This window comes from Mobula hypostoma, chromosome X1 (assembly GCF_963921235.1).
Source record: "Mobula hypostoma chromosome X1, sMobHyp1.1, whole genome shotgun sequence".
In the NCBI taxonomy this organism is placed as follows: domain Eukaryota; kingdom Metazoa; phylum Chordata; class Chondrichthyes; order Myliobatiformes; family Myliobatidae; genus Mobula; species Mobula hypostoma.
The window spans coordinates 47,086,022-47,104,669 of NC_086128.1; the positions used below are offsets into that span (position 1 = coordinate 47,086,022).

General features: G+C 41.0%; 1 protein-coding gene across 1 annotated transcript in view; it reads right to left on the minus strand.

Moving 5' to 3' along the window:
* Window positions 1-590: 590 nt before the first annotated feature.
* Window positions 591-18,648, minus strand: part of asic2 (acid-sensing (proton-gated) ion channel 2) — a 717,277-nt gene continuing 699,219 nt past the window's right edge. Inside the window, exon 10 of the mRNA XM_063038045.1 lies at window positions 591-2,522. Coding sequence (XP_062894115.1) covers window positions 2,382-2,522 — 141 coding nt within the window. The 3' untranslated portion in view covers window positions 591-2,381. The remainder of the gene's footprint in view (window positions 2,523-18,648) is intronic.

Consider the following 18,648-nt stretch of genomic DNA (forward strand, 5'->3'; position numbering starts at 1 on the left):
GGTCTCAGCCTGAAATACCAACTGTTTATTCTTTTCCATAGATGCTCCTTGAACTGCTGGATTCCTCCAGCACTTTTCTCTTGCCAATACTGACTCTCCTGAGCACAGTTTGATCCTTCGAGATTCTCTATCTCCGCCCCATTCTTCCCGAGATTCTCCTAGCTCTCATCACATCCATTATTTTGATCACTAACCTGGACTGCAGAAGTCTTAGCTGTTCCTGGACTATAACCTCTTTAATGCTTAAGACTTTACAGTTTACATGGACAGAACTCCCTCCACTACCATGCTTAGGAATCTTGCCCAGTAAAAATTAGGGCCTAAATTTTACTGCAGTCTGTGGTAACACTTTGGTTTGTGTACTACTTTCTGTGAGAAGGGATAGTAGATAAAAGTCTTCCTGTGTTAAAGGAAATGAAAACTATTTCATTTCTTAAACAATGAAAAGGTAATAGAAACTAGCAATAATATGCTTCAAAATAACTTTAGCATAATTGAAAATCGAGCCCATTGTAATAGATCAAAATTCTTGGAGTTTTATACAAGTTCTACATAACTTCATTTAAATCCTTTAATTATTTGGCTGACAATTACAAATATTTACAAATGAACATATGAAAATGATGGACTGGAAATGATCAGCTACAACCCATACTTCTGAAGCTGAATGCACCATGACTTTTGTTAAATCTCAGAGTACAGTAAGTATTTCTGCACTAAATAATATGTCCATAAACTGGCATAAGCTTATTGAAGGGAGATACGCTTGGAGGAAAAATTACTGCAAGTGTTGTTACCACTTAAAATAAAATAATTAATTCTTCATTTGAAACGGTGGACAAATTAACTGAGTATAATAGTTTAATGCGCTCATTCATTATATCATGAATTGGTATTCACACATTATTGAAGACAGATCTTTGCTTCAGATGCTTTTCTAGCTATGAGCACTAGAACCATCTCTGCAAGAATGGTTAGATGATATCTGCAATTTAAACGTTGCAAAGCACATGGACAATTTGCAGGGCTGAAACCTTTGTTGAACTGCAACCATTTAATGTATTCTTTATTCAAGACACACATCCACATTTCTTTTACGTACACAAAGAAATAAAATTATGAGCAAACTTCAGTGCCAGCTAATGTTGGCATAGTAATTTACTGTTGAAGGACATAGGTTTATAGAGAAGAATGAGTTAACAGTTAAGAACGAACACTATTAATCTGAGTAGAAGCAGAACATTTCTTTATCATTTGACAAGTACAGTTGTATCTTTTAGTAAAAGAGCACTGCCTTATTTTTTGCTGGGTGAAGAGACCACAACAGTGAGCACCATTGCTATTCTGTGGGTTACTTCAGTAAATTTCTATTCCTGCATTGGTCATTCTGTTCCCAGGCCCTATTATAGGTGTGACATCGGGGATCTCCGCACTTAGTGCTGCTAATGTTTGATAAAACATTTCACAGCGTAAACTGGAACTGTGATGATAGGAACATATTTGGAGACAAATCATTCCCTTGTCATTCTTCAAATCTAAGGGATTTTACTCATCAAGAACCCTTTCATCCATTTCACAGGTTCATTGCTGTGTCATGATCTTCACCAAGCACAGGGGACAAATGAGTTATTATTTAGTGAATAGTGCATTACTGTATTAGTAAATTTTGTTAAAATGGATATTTCTCTGTAGCAGGATAGCACATATAGGGATAGACCTACTGAAATGAAACCCAAATTGTGACTGCTTCTTATTTCCTGTGACCATCTCCGATGAATATTATCTGAAAAACTGAATGGCGTCAGTGTGAAGAACAAAGTGATTAACAAATATGGTGAAGCTGGACAAGATTTTACACTGCGTAGGCAATGCTGATCTACATTCTGTTGCTGTTGGCTACCACCATAACTAATCTAGAGGACTGCAATTGTGGGTGCACATACATAAAGCTAAACAAAGTGACACAAGCTCACATGTTAGGGAAAGAAATTCAGAAGTGACAGTCTTAGCAATCACCTCCATCATAAGCACATCTATTTGGGGTTTTTGTTTTGTTGTTGAAAAAACACACATACAGTTTTTTTATTTAATTGCTTCAATTTTTGGAGCACAGGAGGCATTGACTGGCTAGTGTCCTGATTAAATATCAAGACTGCAGACCAGGTAAAATGCCCTCCAGACAAGAAGGAATTCTTTCTGTGCTTTCCAGATCTAAAAGGAAGCCTCTTCTTGCCTGGAAAGCTTCACAGCATATCTTACGAGGAATATCCTACAAGTCTTTATCTTGCAATACAGCATTCATTATGCATTCAACAAAATCTGTTATGTGTGTAATAACAACACAGTTTTCTTAGAAAGATTCTGGCAGACTCATGGCACATTTAGTTCAGCTGGGAAGAGCTTGTGTCCTGCTTTAGTGGTTCATCCAGATTAACGGAGAGCGTTACCACATTATCATCATGACTTGTTTCTTCCTCTCCTTTCTTGAAACTAATCATGTCCATTAACCTGTCCTTCATAACCTGTCAAAACACAAGTAAGGTTATTAATACATTTATTTTGTAATTCTACACCATTGATTTTTTAATAAGCAGTGAATAGGGATTTTCTAGTTTCATCTTGATTGTAAATTAACCAACTATTACCCATTATATTGAACTTCTCTGATTTACTACTAGATGTGCAGATGGGGTTTACTGGGATGCTTCCTGGATTAGAGGACATGTGTTATAAGGAGAGTTGATCAAACCTGGGTTATTTTCTCTGGAGTGGTGGAGGCTGAGGGGAGAACTGGTAGAAATTCATAAGATCATAGGAGCCATAGACGGAAAGTATCTTTTTCCCAGGGTCAAAGTGCCTAATACCAGAGGGCAAGCATTTAAGATGACAAGGAATTAATTTCAAAGGAGAAACACTTTTTTTTAACAGAGAGTAGTGGATGCCTGGAATACTCTTCCAGGGATGGTAGAGGAGGCAAATAAAACTTAAGTGTTTAAAAAGGCTCTTGGAAGGGCTCATGAATGTGCAGAGAATGGATAAATTTTGACATTGTGTAGGCAGAGAAATTAGTTTAGTTAAGCAATTAATTACAAGTTTAGTCAAGTTTGTCATTGACACAACAGTGGTGGGGCTCATCACCATGACATGGCCTACAGAGAGGAGATGGAACAGTTTGAGGCCTGATGCCAAGCAAATAACCTTTTCCTTAATGTCAACAAGACAAAGGAGATGGTTATTAACTTCAGAAGAACTTGCACTACACACACCCCCATTTACAACGGTGGCAGAGCAGTGGAAACGGCGAGTAGTTTCAAACTCCTGGGAGTATACATCACACACAATCAGAACACATCGTACACAGCCAAGAAAGCTCACGGACAGCTGTAGTTTCTGAGGAGGCTGAAGAGAGCTGGACTTTGCACATACAGATCATACTTATGTCACTCTATGGATGTGGAGTAGAGAGCATCTTGACAAGCTGCATCAGTGCACGATACGGAAACTGCACTGGAAGGCTCTACAACAGGTAGTCAAAACTGTCCAATGCATCACCGGCACCGGCTGATCCACCATTAAATACATATGTACATGAAGTTGCCGGAAAAGGGCCAGTAACATCATGAAGAATCCCATCCACCCTGTTCTTGGATTGCTTGTCCCACTCCCATCAGGGAGGAGGCTACGTAGCATCCATGCCAGGACCACCAGACTCACAAACAGTTACCATCCCCAAGCAGTAAGGCTGATCAACACTTCCACCCACTAATTCCACCACTACTTTTTTCCTGTCAGTCACCGTATGTACAACCTAATGTCAATCTAAAGGCATACAACTAATCTATTTATATAAACTATCTTATGTATTTATACCTATTGTATTTTTAAAAAATTGATTATTGAGTTCTTTATCTTTTGTGTTTTTTTGTGTTGCATTCGATCTGGATTAACAATTACTTTGTTCTCCTTACACTAGTGTACAGGAAATGATATTAAACAATCGTGAATTTGAATTCAAAATTAATTTGGCACAAGATTGTGGGCTAAAGAGCCTGTTCCTGCTGTACTGTTCTATACTCTATTTTTGAAATAAAAAGGACACTCATGACTTGAAAAGACCATAGTCATTCCAGCAGTATTACAGAGCTTAAGACATAAAAAAGAGAGCAGAAAGATATTACTTCAAAGCAATACTTACAGTACACTGGATGAACTCAGCAGGTCAGGCAGCATCAGTGGAAACGACGAGTCGACGCTTCGGGCCGGAACCCTTCGTCAGGACTGAAGAATGAAGGAGGTGGAAGGATTTGAAGAATGCTTGTAGTTTCAGTTGAAAGACCAGTAATTTGAAAGACAAAGGGGTGGGGGAGGGGAAGCATCGACGGAAACATTCCTCTATCCCTATTTCACTCTGCCCCCTCCCCCAGCTGCCTATCACCTCCCTCATGGTTCCGCCTCCTTCTTCTACTACCCATTGTTTTCCTGCCTATGACGTTGATGCTTCCCCTCCCCCACCCCTGTGTCTTTCAAATTACTGGTCTTTCAACTGAAACTACAAGCATTCTTCAAATCCTTCCACCTCCTTCATTCTTCAGTCCTGACGAAGGGTTCCGGCCTGAAACGTCAACTCATTGTTTCCATTGATGCTGCCCGACCTGCTGAGTTCATCCAGTGTACTGAAAGTGTTGCTTTGATCATAGCATCTGCAGATTATTTTGTGTTTAAGATATCACTTCAGCAGCTGGTATCAACTACAGGTATGTTTATTAAACTTCTGATCTGTAAGACACAGTACTTCTGAGTTGTTAAAACATAATCATTCAAACATTTAAACCACAAAGATTACCCATCATAATTACTTGGAACTATTTAATTTGAAAAGAAAGCTTCAGTGAAATTAATGAGATTTTTTTTTTAGAGATACAGCATGGTAACAGGCCTTTCTAGCCTGATTACACACATGTAACCAATTAACCTACTAACCGGTACGTCTTTGAACTGTGGGAGGAACCCGGAGCACCTGGAGGAAGCCCACGTGGTCATGGGAAGAATGTACAAACTCCTTACAGACAAATCAGGTCACTGGCACTGTAATAGTGTTACGCTAAACACTATGTTACTGTGTTATTAAAAATTTTTTTACTTCTTGGTATTTATCAGTGCTGCAGAGAGAGAGAGGAGTGGAAAGTGAGGATTTTCCTGAAGGAAATGTTTCCCAAACCTCCTGAAATTAAAAGAGGAAGTCCCTTTAAAGTCGAGTCCCTGTTCATTAGGGCTGCTTGTCAGATGAGCCACTGGGCATTGAAGAGTAGGAAAGAAAACAGAAATGTAAAGAAGTTGGGGAAGTGGAGATCATACAGTGGCATGGGAATTGGGAGAACTCTGAGATTATAGTGCTTGTGCAAGATGATTACTTCAACAGTATTGAGAAGATTATGATCACTTTGGATATCAGCATTTATTTTGTGTATCTGCTCATTCTCCACACCCATCAAACCTGCTAGGTTTCACAAGCGTCAGCAAACTTGGAACAAGATAAAAGAAGTTGTGCATCCCATCAGTTCAATGACAGATTCTCATCAATTCTGGCCACACTGCATCAAAATTAAGACTGGCACGTGGGTTTGTTGCCATTTTTACTTCCAACCTGTCTCAAACACTCCTATTGAAGGAAATTCAAATTAGAGTCATCGAGTCATGGAACACTACAGCACAGAAACAGACCCTAGCCCATCAATTCCATAACGAAGTATCAATCTGCCTAGTCCCATCGACCTGCACCGAAACCATAGGCCCCCATATCCTTCCCATCCATGTTCCCTTCCAAATTTCTCTGAAATGTTGAAATTGAACTCACATCCACCACTTCTACCAGCAGCTCGTTCCACACTCTCACCACTCACTGAGTGAAGAAGTTCACACTCATGTTGCCCTTAATCTTTTCACCTTTCACCCATGACCTCTCAGTAAATGAAATTAATCTGCTTTGTGTTGTTTTCCTGTTCAGTGACTGAACAAGAAACAGAACATACAGACAACACAGAAGTCGGGCACAGATTTTGCTAAAACTTAATAAACATGCCATCAGTATTACTGAGGAAACATTTTTGACCTCAAAGTCTTCGAGTTATGGGTTCATATATCCCTTCAGTCCAACAAGTCTGCGTCACCTATTAGGACACTGCATAAAATCTTACACTGATCCCATTTTATTCTGCTTGCATTACCATCAACTCTTTCCATTACCACTAAACTCATCGACACAGCAGATGCATATTAACCTGAGAACCCACATGTCTTTAGGTAGTTGGAAGAAATCAGAGTACCATACTCCTGACAGGCAACACAAAAGGTCAGAATTGATCCCCATTCTCAAGATCTGTGAGACAGCTCTCAGCTGTTGTTTAGAAAATAGTTTGATTTTTACTTTAAAATTTTGAAAGGTCACTCTTCAGAATATTCAAATTTCATCTTAAGTGAAAGCTCAACTCCATGGATCCTTCGCTACTGCCCCACAGTGGTGAGGTGAAAAGTGATCTTTACCAGCCAGTTCCTCCTACCTCTCCTGGAAGGTCCAGACACAATCGCGAGAATTGTTTTATTTCTACACTGATGGAATGTGGACAATGATGGCTTGCCTGACAAGACGGAGCTCATAGCCAAAAAATCAAACTGACAGGGGAATTTGGTAGGTCAAACAGCATCTGTAGAGGCAAATAATAATTGATATTTCCGGTCAAGACCCTATTAATTACCTCTGAACTGGGTGCAGACTGGTTCAGTGCAAAGGGCAATGAACAGTCAATCACAGCAGTGAGTCTGGGTTCACATGTAACCTAGACTGGGGAAGATGAGCAGATTTCTTTCTTATAAAAAGGAATAGATCTTATAACAATCCAGTAGTTTCATCAATATTGCTGCTAAGTTAACTTTTTGTGAAATTCCTTATTCAGTTTCTTTATTCATGTTTAAATTCTCACTAATCTATTTAGTTTGCTGAATACTAGTCCTACAATAATGTAACCTCAAAGCTTCTGTGCACTTCTTAAGGATAGATTAGGATGGGATAGAGGATAGTGTAAAAGATTGACGTAATTCAGCCCCACTGCTCTGAATAGGGGAAGGTGGAAAGAATTCGATGGTTATGCTCTAAGAACCTTCCCACAGGAGGGTGGAAGGACCTAATGTGCTTGAGAGGCAGAATTTATTAGCAGAAGAAATAAGAGAGGGAGAGCAAGAGGAGAAATCATTGGACTGTAAATACAGACAGATGGACTGTTGCATGTAATGATAATTCAGAATGAGTAAAAGGATCTAAAATTAAATGAAAGTCATAATATAAGACATCTCTGCCAAGTCTGACTGTAAGATTTGGGGAACTGTTGCCAAGGACCTGGATAGCTTCTAGCCCAAACATGGGACACAGTGAGGAAAACGATTACAGGAGCAAACTTCATGAGGGCTAGAAGGAAGCATTGTAATCAAGCAACTCAGGCAAGTTCAAAGATCCGATTCCAATGGACAAAGGTAGGACAGATAAAGGGTTATTTGTCAAACCAACGCTGCTTTTTACTCAGACTAAATAGTATCAACTTATTTAGAGATGCTAGCTAATAAATATTACCTTCATGCACAACTCTGACTTGCCTCAGGCCTTCTGTAGGTTGTGATAAATTTAGCCAGTCATCAGGTTGCACAAAAAAGCCTTACAGAGGGATCACAGAAGAAAGGAAAGACATTTGTTCTAGTTTTTTTACTCAAGTGAGAATTAACAACAGTGGTTACATTAAAAAGCATTTAAGATGTTGCTGAAGTTAGCGGTCTATATATCGGCATTATTGGAAAGTAGAGCCCCAAACTACTACTAAATTCTGGAGTTAAAAAATAATAATCTATTTTGATTGATTTGTTGAACTGTCAATACCTTGTATGGCATAAAATTGTTAAATCTTTATCAGCTTAAGATTCATAATGTATAGCAATTTGAAATTAAGCCAATGCCTGTTTTACAATGATTTGGACAAGTCATTTGTGCATGTTAGATGGCCTTACCGATCATTTCCATATCCATTAAGAGTCATTGAGGAACTGACCCAACTAGTTCAGGTGCAATTCACTTCTGGTGTTATTTGCATCCTAGCCATTTCCACAGTTACTAACACAAAGTTATAAAACATAGAATACAGAACAGGACAGCACAGTAGAGGCCCTTTGGCTCATGATGTTGTGCCGAACTTTTCACTTACTCCACGACCAATCTAAGTCCCCCTCCCACACTGCCCTCCATTTTTCAGTCTATTAAAGAGTCTCTTAAATGTCAATAAAGTATCTGCCTCTACCACTACCTCTGGCAGCACGTTTCACACACCTACCACTCTGTGTATAAAACTTACCTCTTAACATCCCCCTATACTTTCTCCAATCACCTTAAAATTATATCCCTTTGTATTAGTCATTTCTGTCCTGTGAAAACCTCTCTAGCTGTCCACTTGATCTATTCCTCTTATCATCTTGTACATGTCTATCAAGTCACCACTCATCCTGCTTCACTCGAAAGCTCAACCTATCCTTATAAGACACGCTCACCAATCCAGGCAGCATCCTAGTAAATCTCCTTTGCACTCTCTAAAGCTTCCACATCTACCTATAATGAGGTGACCAGAATTGAACACAATTTTCCAAGTATAGTCTAACCGGAGTTTTATAGACCTGCAACATTACGTCGTAGCTCTTGAACTCAATCCCCCAACAAATGAAGGGCAACACACCTACACCTACATAACCACCCTATCAACGTGCACGGCACCTTTGAGGGATCAATGGATGTGCATCCCAAGTTCTCTCTGTTCCTCAACACTACTAGAATCCTGCCATTAACCCTGTATTCTGCCTTCAAGTTCGACTTTCCAAAGAGTATCGGTTCACATTTTTCTAAACCGGAAACTGTGCGCTTCTTTGCAGTCCAGTTGTGCACCTTATCAATGTACTGCTGTAGCCTATGACAAACATATACACCATCAACAACACAACTAACCTTAATAGAGTTATAGGGTCATAGAAAAGTACAGCACAGAAACAAGCCCTTCAGCCCATCTAGAGAGTGCAGAAACACTTATTCTGCACACTACCATCAACCTGCACCTGGACCATAGCCTTCCATAACTCTATCATCCATAGACTTATCTAAACTTCTCTTAAGATTTGAAATGAAGCTTGCAAACACCACTTGCACTGGCAGCTCATTTCACACTGTCATGACCCTCATGAAGAAGTTTCCGTTCATATTTCCATTAAACTTATCACCGTTCACCCTTAACCCATGGCCTTTAGTTATGGTCCCACCCAACCTCAATGGAAAAAGCCTGCTTACATTTACCCTATCTACACCCCTCATAACTTTGTATTCCTCTTTCAAATCTCCTCTCAATCTTTTGTGTTCCAAGGAATAAAGTCCTAACCTATTCAATCTTTCCTTATAACTCGGGACCGCCATTCCTGGCAACATCCTTGTAAATTTTCTCTGTACTCTTTCAACCTTGTTTACATCTTTCCTGTAGGTAGGTAACCCAAACTGCACACAATGCTCTAAATTAGGCCTCAACAATGTCATATACAACTTCAACATAGCACCTCATCTCCTGTACTCAGTACATTGATTTATGAAAGCCAATGTGTCAAAAGCTTTCTTTATGACTATCTACCTGTGTCGCGATTTTCAAGGAATTATGAACCTGTATTCCCAGATCCCTTTGTTCTACCACATTTCTCAGTGCCCTACCGTTCACTGTGAAGACCTACCCTGGTTCCTCCTACCGAAGTGCAACACATCACACTTGTCCGCATTAAATTCCATCTGCCATTTTTTTAACCTATTTTTCCAGCTGGTCCAGATCCCCACTGCAAGCTCTAATAGTCTTCCTCACTGTCCACTACATCCTCAATTTTGGTTTTGTCTGCAAATTTGCTGATCCAGTTAAACACATTATCATCCAGATCATTGATACAGATGACAATCAACAATGGATCCAGCACCGATCCCTGCAGCACTCCACTTGTCACAGGCCCCCAGTCAGAGAGGCATCTATCTACTACCACTCCCTCCCACAGTCAACGTCTAATCCAATTTACTACCTCATCCTGAATGCAAGTAATTGAACTTTCTTGACTGACCTCCCATGAGGGACTTGTCAAATGCCTTGCTAAAGTCCATGTAAACAGAATCCACTGCCTTGCCTTCATCAGCTCTCCTGGTAACATCCTTGAAGAATTCTATAAGATTGGTTAGACTTGATCTACCATGCACAAAGCCATGCTGACTATCCTTACCAATCCCTGTTTATTCAAATACTCATATATCCAGTCCCTTAGAATACCTTCCAATAACTTTCCCACTACTGATGTCAGGCTTACTAGCCTATAATTTCCTGGTTAATATTGGGAGCCTTTTTTAAACTGTGCAACAAATGAGCTATCCTCCAATCCCCCAGTACCTCACCTGTCACTAAGGATGATTTAAATATCTCTGCTCGGGCCCCTGAAATTTCTACACTTGCCTCCCACAGGATCCAAGGCAACACCTTGTCAGGCCCTGGGGATTTATCCACCCTGATTTTCCTCAAGACAGTAAACACCTCCTCCTCTGTAATGTGTATAGGGCCCATGATCTCACTGCAGCTTTGCCTCACTTCTATATACTCTGTGTCCATTTTCTGAGTAACAAAGATGCAAAAAATCTATTTAAGATCTCCCTCATCTCCTTTGGCTTCATGCATACATTACCATTCCAATTTCCCAGAGGACCAATTTTGTCCCTTGCAATCCTTTTGCTCTTAACATATCTGTAGAAGCCACATACTATCACAACCTTATGTTTCTTGCATCAGTCTGTGATCTCTCTAAAAATTTGTTCCTCTAAATCCCTAGGACTGTTGGGTGGCCTATAATGTAGCCCCATTAACATTGTCATGCCCTTCTTATTCCTCAGTTCCACCCATAAAACCTCACGAGACAAGTTCTCCAGTCTGTCCTGACTGGTGACTAATACCAAAGAAGATACTAAAAGCTTTTTTTTAAGTATATAAAGGGTAAAAGAGAGTCGAGGGTAGATTTAGGACCAATAGAAAATGACGCTGGAGATATTGTAATGAGAGACGCAGAGATGGCAGATGAACTGAATGCGTATTTTGCATCAATCTTCACAGTGGAAGACATCTGCAGTATAGTGGACATTCAGGAGTGTCAGGGAAGTGAAGTATGTGCAGTGAAAATTACGACCGAGAAGGTGTTCAGGAAGCTTAATGGTCTGAGGGTGGATAAATCTCCTGGACCTGATGGAATGCACCCTCGGGTTCTGAAGGAAATAGCTGGAGAGATTGTGGAAGCGTTAACAACGATCTTTCAAGAATTGATAGAAAGAGAACTATAGACTTCTTAGCTTGACATCAATGGTTGAGAAGTTGTTGGAATGGTTGTTAGGGATGAGATTATGGAGTATCTGGAGGCACATGACAAGATAGACCAAAGCCAGCATGGTTTCCTGAAAGGAAAGTCCTGCCTGACTAACCTACTGCAGTTTTTTGAGGAAATTGCAAGCAGGGTAGACAAAAGAGATGCAGTAGATGTGGTGTACTTGGATTTTCAGAAGGCCTTTGACAAGGTGCCGCACATGAGGCTGCTTAGCAAGATAAATCCCATGGAGTTACAGGGGAGTTACTGGCATGGGGTGGGGCATTGGCTGATCGACAGAAAACAGAGTGTGGGAATATTCTGGCTGGCTGCCGGTTACCAGTGGAGTTCCACAGGGGTTGGTTTTGGGACCGTTGCTTTTTACAATGTACGTCAATGATTTGGACTATGGGATTAATGGATTTGTGGCTAAATTTGCCGATGATACAAAGATACTTGGAGGAGTGGGTAGAGTTGAGGAAACAGAGAGCCTGCAGAGAGATGAGATGGTTTAGGGGAATGAGCAAAGAAGTGGCAAAAGAAATACCATGTTGGAAAGTGTATGGTCATGCACTTTGATGGAAGAAATGAACGGCCACACTATTATTTAGATGGGGAGAGAATTCAAAATGCAAAGATGTAAAGGGACTTGGGAGTCCTTGTGCAGGATATCCTAAAGGTTAACCTCCAGGTTGAGTCGGTAGTGAAGAAGGCGAATGCAATGTTGGCATTCATTTCTAGAGGAATAGGGTATAGGAGCAGGGATGTGATTTTGAGGCTCTATAAGGCACTCATGAGAACAAACTTGGAGTATTGTGTGCAGTTTTGGGCTCCTTATTTTAGAAAGGATATACTGACGTTGGAGAGGGTTCAGAGAAGATTCACGAGAATAATTCCAGGAATGAAAGGGTTACTGTATGAGGACTGCCTGGCAGCTCTTGAGCTGTATTCCCTGGAGTTCAGGAGAATGAGGGGGGATCTCATAGAAACATTCTGAATGTTAAAAGGCCTGAACAGATTAGATATGGCAAAGCTGTTTCTCATGGCAGCAGAGTCTAGGACAAGAGGGCATGACTTCAGGATTGAAGGACATCCATTTAGAACAGAAATGCAGAGAAATTACTTTAGTCAGTGGGTGGTAAATCTGTGGAATTTGTTGCCACAAGCGGCTGTGGAGGCCAAGTCATCGTGTGCCTCTCCTCACTGAAGCATCGAAGAGCTAAAACCTCAAAATCCCCTCTCTACCGCTGACCACTCCAACAAAGGCTGCTTTGTGTGCCCCTGCCTTACTTTAATTTGTTCTTGTCAATCAATTGCAATTGCTGATTGGCCACTGCTGAAAACACCAAACTGCCACAAATCGATGCCTTATGTACTTAGTCGGCGAACCTGAGTGAGCTGTGTCTTCTCACACTTCGGATTGCTGATTAGCCGCTGCTCATGTCATTTGCAGGTTTAGTAGTTTACCCTTCCACTTCTCCATTCAAGTCATTTATAAAAATCACAAAGAGCAAAATTCCCAGAACAAATCCCTGCAGAACACCACTTGTCACTGACCTCCAGGCAGAGTACGTTCCATCTACTACCACCCTCTACCTTCTGTGGGCAAGCCAATTCTGAATTCACACAGCCAAGTTTCCCTGGATCCCATGCCTCCTGACTCTCTGAATGTCACTCACCACGGGGAACCACATCAAATGGCTTACTAAAATCCATATACACCACACCTACTGCTCTACTTTCATCAATGTGCTTTGTCACATTCTCAAAGAATTCATTCAAACTTGTGAGGCATGACCTACCCCTCACAAAACCCCTCACACTATGCTTCTCCAAGTGCTTGTAAATCATGTCTCTAAGAGTCCTCTTGAATAGTCTGCTCACCACTGACATAACACTCACAGGTCTATAATTCCCAGGGTTAACTTAATTCCCTTTCTTGAACAAAGGAATAACATTCACTGCCTTCCAATCATTCTAGTACTGATAATCATTCCTGAGACCAATGAGCTCATGTAGACCATCACCAAAGGCACAGCAATCTCTTTCCTGTAGTAACTTGGGATTTATCCCACCCAGAACCTGGGATTTATCTATCCTAATATTTTCAAATTTTCCAGCACATCCTCATTCTTACGTTCCAGCATATCAGCCTGTTTTACACTGCCCATGCATTTGTCAGGGTCTTTTTCACTGGTGAATACTGAAGCAGAGTATTCAATAAGGATCTCTCCTACCTTCTCCGACTCCGGGCACATCTCTTTTCCTATTCTTGATCAGTCCTACTCTCACTCTAGTTTTCCTTTTGTTCTTCACGCAAGTGAAGATTACCTTGGGTTTTTCCTTAATCCTCCCCACCAAGGCCTTTTCATACCCTCTTCTATCTCTCCTAAATCCATTCTTCAGTTCCTTCTGGATACTTTGTAACTCTCTAGAGCTCTGTCTGATCCTTGCTTGCTAAAACTTAAGTATGCTTCTTTCCTCCTCCTACAACTTTCATCAAATCCCTCAGTAGATCAACTGTGAGATGTGACTTCTCACTCTTTCATCAATATTATTTGCCAGTTTTAGTGTTTATCACTCAGTGTATTTGAAACATCTGCCACTATACACAACAGAGCTCCCTGCTGTGATCTTGCCAGCTTGTGTCTGACAGTGGTGTAGGGCCATTTGCATCACCCAACCTCTATGTAGATCCTGTTTAGCATGTTCAAAAGAGTGAGCTCCTATTTTTAGGCACCTACTGTCAAATCAGTTTGAATTTTTAAAGAACCAATTTTTTTTACAGCAGCTGGAAAAGCTACTTCATGTTAATAATGCAGGAAATTTTGTACTAGTTCCTGTGATCCTTAAATTAACTAAATCACGCAGTTTAATTTTTGTTTAAAACACTTTAGTGCTGAGAGCAATGCTCAAGTTTAACAGCCAAACAAAAGAGTATTCCTCTGGATACAAGGTGCAAAACACAGAACCAACAGTCACACACAGCACACAGCACATACTGTATAGCACGTATAATGATGATAGCAGAAAAACATAGTTACAAAAAAAATATAATAGCCCAAGTCCTTGAGTGCCATGGCCTGTAGATTGATGATGCATGGATGTTGTCCTGGAGCCACGTTTCTGCCAAACAAGCCAGAAGCAGTTCCTCATATTGCACAGTGCAGCTGCCAATGAACACAATCCAGCTTGTCTCCCACTGAGCAAACACTGGAGGGCAGCACCAACAGGCGAGGCCAGCCTCCAGCGCAGTGCGCAATCCAAGCTTTGGTACCTCCTTCCTCAGCGGCTGCAACAGGCGATGCTGAGGCATGAATGAGGTCTGGTCTACGCTGCAACTGAGGCCATGTAGCTTTTCTGCTGTTGGTCACGCCAATGAGCCAGTAAATCAGATTCACAGTATTCTATATTACCCATGTCCAATAGATTTTGTGAGCACAACAAAAGCACCCAAGGCAATCACCCACACCATCACTGGACCATGCACCTCCTGACACCTTCTTCTCTGAGTAGCTGAAGCAGGCTGCAACCTGATGTGCAACAAGTCCAGCTGAAAGATCGAGTTTGGTCACAGGACATCAGGTTGGCCACCAAGTGCAAGGTATACAGGGCCGTTATCATATTAACCCTGCTATATGGATGTGAGACATGGTGCCCATATTAGAGACACTTACGCCAGCTTGACCAACTGCAGCAGTGTCACCTACGTTCTCTGATGAAGATCACTGGCGAGAAAAGGTCTCCAATACTGAGGTCCTCTCTTGAGCCGGAATGCCAGCAGTTTCAACCTTCGTGATGGCAACCCAACTGTGCTGGGCAGGACATGTTGTCAGAATGCCTGATGGAAGACTGCAAAAGGACATCTTGTACAGCAACTGTCCAGTGGTACCCGAAAATGAGGAGGCCAGCGACTACAGTACAAGGAGTTCTGCACAGGAGCCTCAAGAAAGCTGACATTTCCCCATCAACGTGGGAGGATCTGGCTCAAGATCGCTCACAGTGGAGGGACGCTATCAGAAAAGGTGTGGATGCTGCTGGGAACAAGCTCAAGGAGGCAACAGAGGAAAGGCACAGGAAGCGTCACAACAGAGCTTCTGCCCCTGCTGCCCCTCCAGGCCTCGCCTGCCAAGTATGTGGCAAGCAGTGCCCGTCAAGGATCGGCCTGGACAGCCACTCCAGGATGCACATATCAAACCCCACTAACTGACTGAAAGGAACCATCATCATCCTATGGGATAGATAGCCAGAGAGAGAGAGAGCTCCATTATGATCCTGGGGTAGACCTGCTGTACTTGATGCTTTTAATAACCAGCAGAGACTTGCAATCATGTAAAAGACATAAAGGACAAACAATCACACCTTTGGCTGGAGCCAGAGAGGCCTCTGCATCTGAGCGCGCTGCCATCCTACTGGAGACAGCTTTTGTACCATTTACAGAGAAATGACATACAACTATTTCTGCTCTAGAGTTGACATGTGATCTGAAACTGCTCTTGTATTTGGCTACTGTTAGTTTCCCTAGCTGGCACCAACCTTGAAGCTCAAGTGTCAATGAAAGCTACTTTCTTCACTGAATGCTCATTTGGAAGATGAGAGTAAAGTATATCAGATAGGGAATGAAAGCAATCAGATCTAACTCACTCCCATTATGAACTGCTCAAAATGAGTATTTGCTTTCTTGAAATCACAGATGAAGAAGTATTGACAATAACATTATAATGATTAATATATTTCATGAATCCTCTTTTGGAACATCCTAAGGTTATGATAGGTGGTGTAATCAGCAATGCTGATTATGCACTGCCTGTTATACTTATTTGCCCTACAGATTAAATTCCATTGAAGTCAATGCAACAAAATATGCAGCAGTAGAGCTGGTGATTTCTACTTGCACATGGATTTAATGTTTATCACAAGAATGAATTTCTCCCCATAGGAATTATACTAGGATCCAAATTATCATGTTTCTTGCAGTGCTCTAACCAAAAGTCAGACACTCAAACCATACTGTATTTGTGAAGGTTGACTTACACCTGCTATAGAAGTGATTAACTTGCTGCCAGCACACATCCATCCCAGCAACACGTTGTACTAGGGAATGGAGTAATGGAGGTGAGATTCAAGGAAGGTGGATACAGGGTTATAGACGTTAGCCTGAGAACTTGCAACTGCAGAAGTCACTGGCCTCCAACCAATCAACAGTAGGTATAAGGCCTCTTAGGGTGACAAAGTATTGGAATGTGCTCAACCATCCATTTTAACTAATTTCTTTAATGCCAAGGCATTCTAACCTGAGGGTGCAGCCAGGCACTAGTCTGCCTTCCTTTTTACCAGTGTGCAAAGAAAACAGACAACCTTTTGCATATAACTTAGAGAGACTAAGAGGGTTAGCAATATTCTCTCTCGCCTCATTCTCAGGATGCATTTGCACCGGTTGAAATAACTGATATCTTTAGGAGCCAAAAATCCCAATGTAATGGGTGACAGTGTACTTCAGACCATTTCCACTGTTGTATTCAATGATATCCTATTTGTGGTCACCCTTCTTCCATTCAATTTCCTGCCCTGATCAAGGCATGTACATCGAGTTTCACCATGTGTAGGATAGATATCATAGCATGTTGCAATAGGTACAATAAAAAAAAGCTGTAATCATTGACAATCTAAACAATAGTGAGTTTGCAAAGACCTTTATGTTACAATATTCTGTTGGCTGACACCATTTGCACTAGATTGATATTAGAATGGAAACCCTTTAAATTGTGTTTCCTTGGTAATTTTTAGGAGGTTTATTTGTGACTGTCAAACAATAATCATTCACTCAACATGGGAGCTCCATTCTCCATGGAGTAGTCTTGTGACTTCTTTGAAGCATTTCTGATGCTGCATATAAATCAGAAGAAATGGTGTAGATCCTGACTCAGGAGAACATGTTTCAATTTCTGATGCTCATACTTCCACCAGAATATGATCACTAATGCAATTTACTCCAAGGAAATCCATTTTATCCTGATGAAGTGTCTGCCTAAAATGTTGACTGTTTCTATAGATCATTTTTTTAGATGCTGCTTGACCTGTTGACTTCTTCCAGCATTTTGTGTGTGTTGCTTTTTTTGTGTGGTTAGAGCCTAGAAATAGAGTGGCACCACGCCAATCTCTGGTCTTTTGGAACCAATGACAGTGTCTCTCACTTCTGAAAGCAGCTTGCTTTATTTCAAACAATTTTGGGTACTTGGTGAGGCTTTCAGTTCAATTCCTGCACGGGAAGAGGGAATTGACCATGAAGATACCTATCCTTGGACCTACAGTGGAAATGGGAGAAATACTCAACCTCAATAAACATCAGAATTTTTATTAATATTATGCCAGGTGGCATTCAAATCAGGGGAATGGGGGCATGGCGAGCATTTGTCTTCTTAACAAATGCAAGGTATCTGAAACCAGATTTAAGTGTTGACAATATTGCCAGAAAAACTACCTGGCCCTAAGTTATTTTGGACCTATTTCAGGCACTGTTGGACAGCTGGGTACCAGAATCAATTTCTCTGAACCTCTGTCTCAATCACCATCTGGGCAGGTGGTTCCAATCGAAATTTGTGATGCTGGACAGGTGAGGGCGAGGACAGTAATATGAGGGTGAATCTGGCTCGCTAGCAAAGGTGTAAACGTACATCCATTTTCCCTGAACATGTTAATATCCTTTTTCCCTTCAGCTGCCAGGTCAGTTTTATTCAGAGGCTATCAGCTTTGAATTCTGCCATCAGCCTTCTGGGGGTTGTTTGTTCTTCGTCTTACATTCATGACACTCTGGTTTAAGATTGAAAGCAGGTTTAAGATTTCTAACATTGTAAAATCTCACTTGACTCCAGTCTACAGATTTTTGCATGTTAAAATTACAAAAGTACATCAATCAATTTCTTGCACAAGGATATCAAGCCACTTTAGCACATAGATGAATTTGCCTTGCCATTTTAACACCCATTTTATTGCCTGTTATAATGATCTAATAGTGGTTGTGAATCTCTAAGGATCCGGTCATTATAAAACTAGGCCTCGTCATTCTTGAATTCAAAATCTAGCACAGTACTGTACTGCATTTCATTACAACCTGAACTGCATTCATTATACTATACTTATTAAAGTTAAATGTTATCAATTGTGAGAACATGCCTTGATTACACATTGATCAGACTTGTGGGTTAG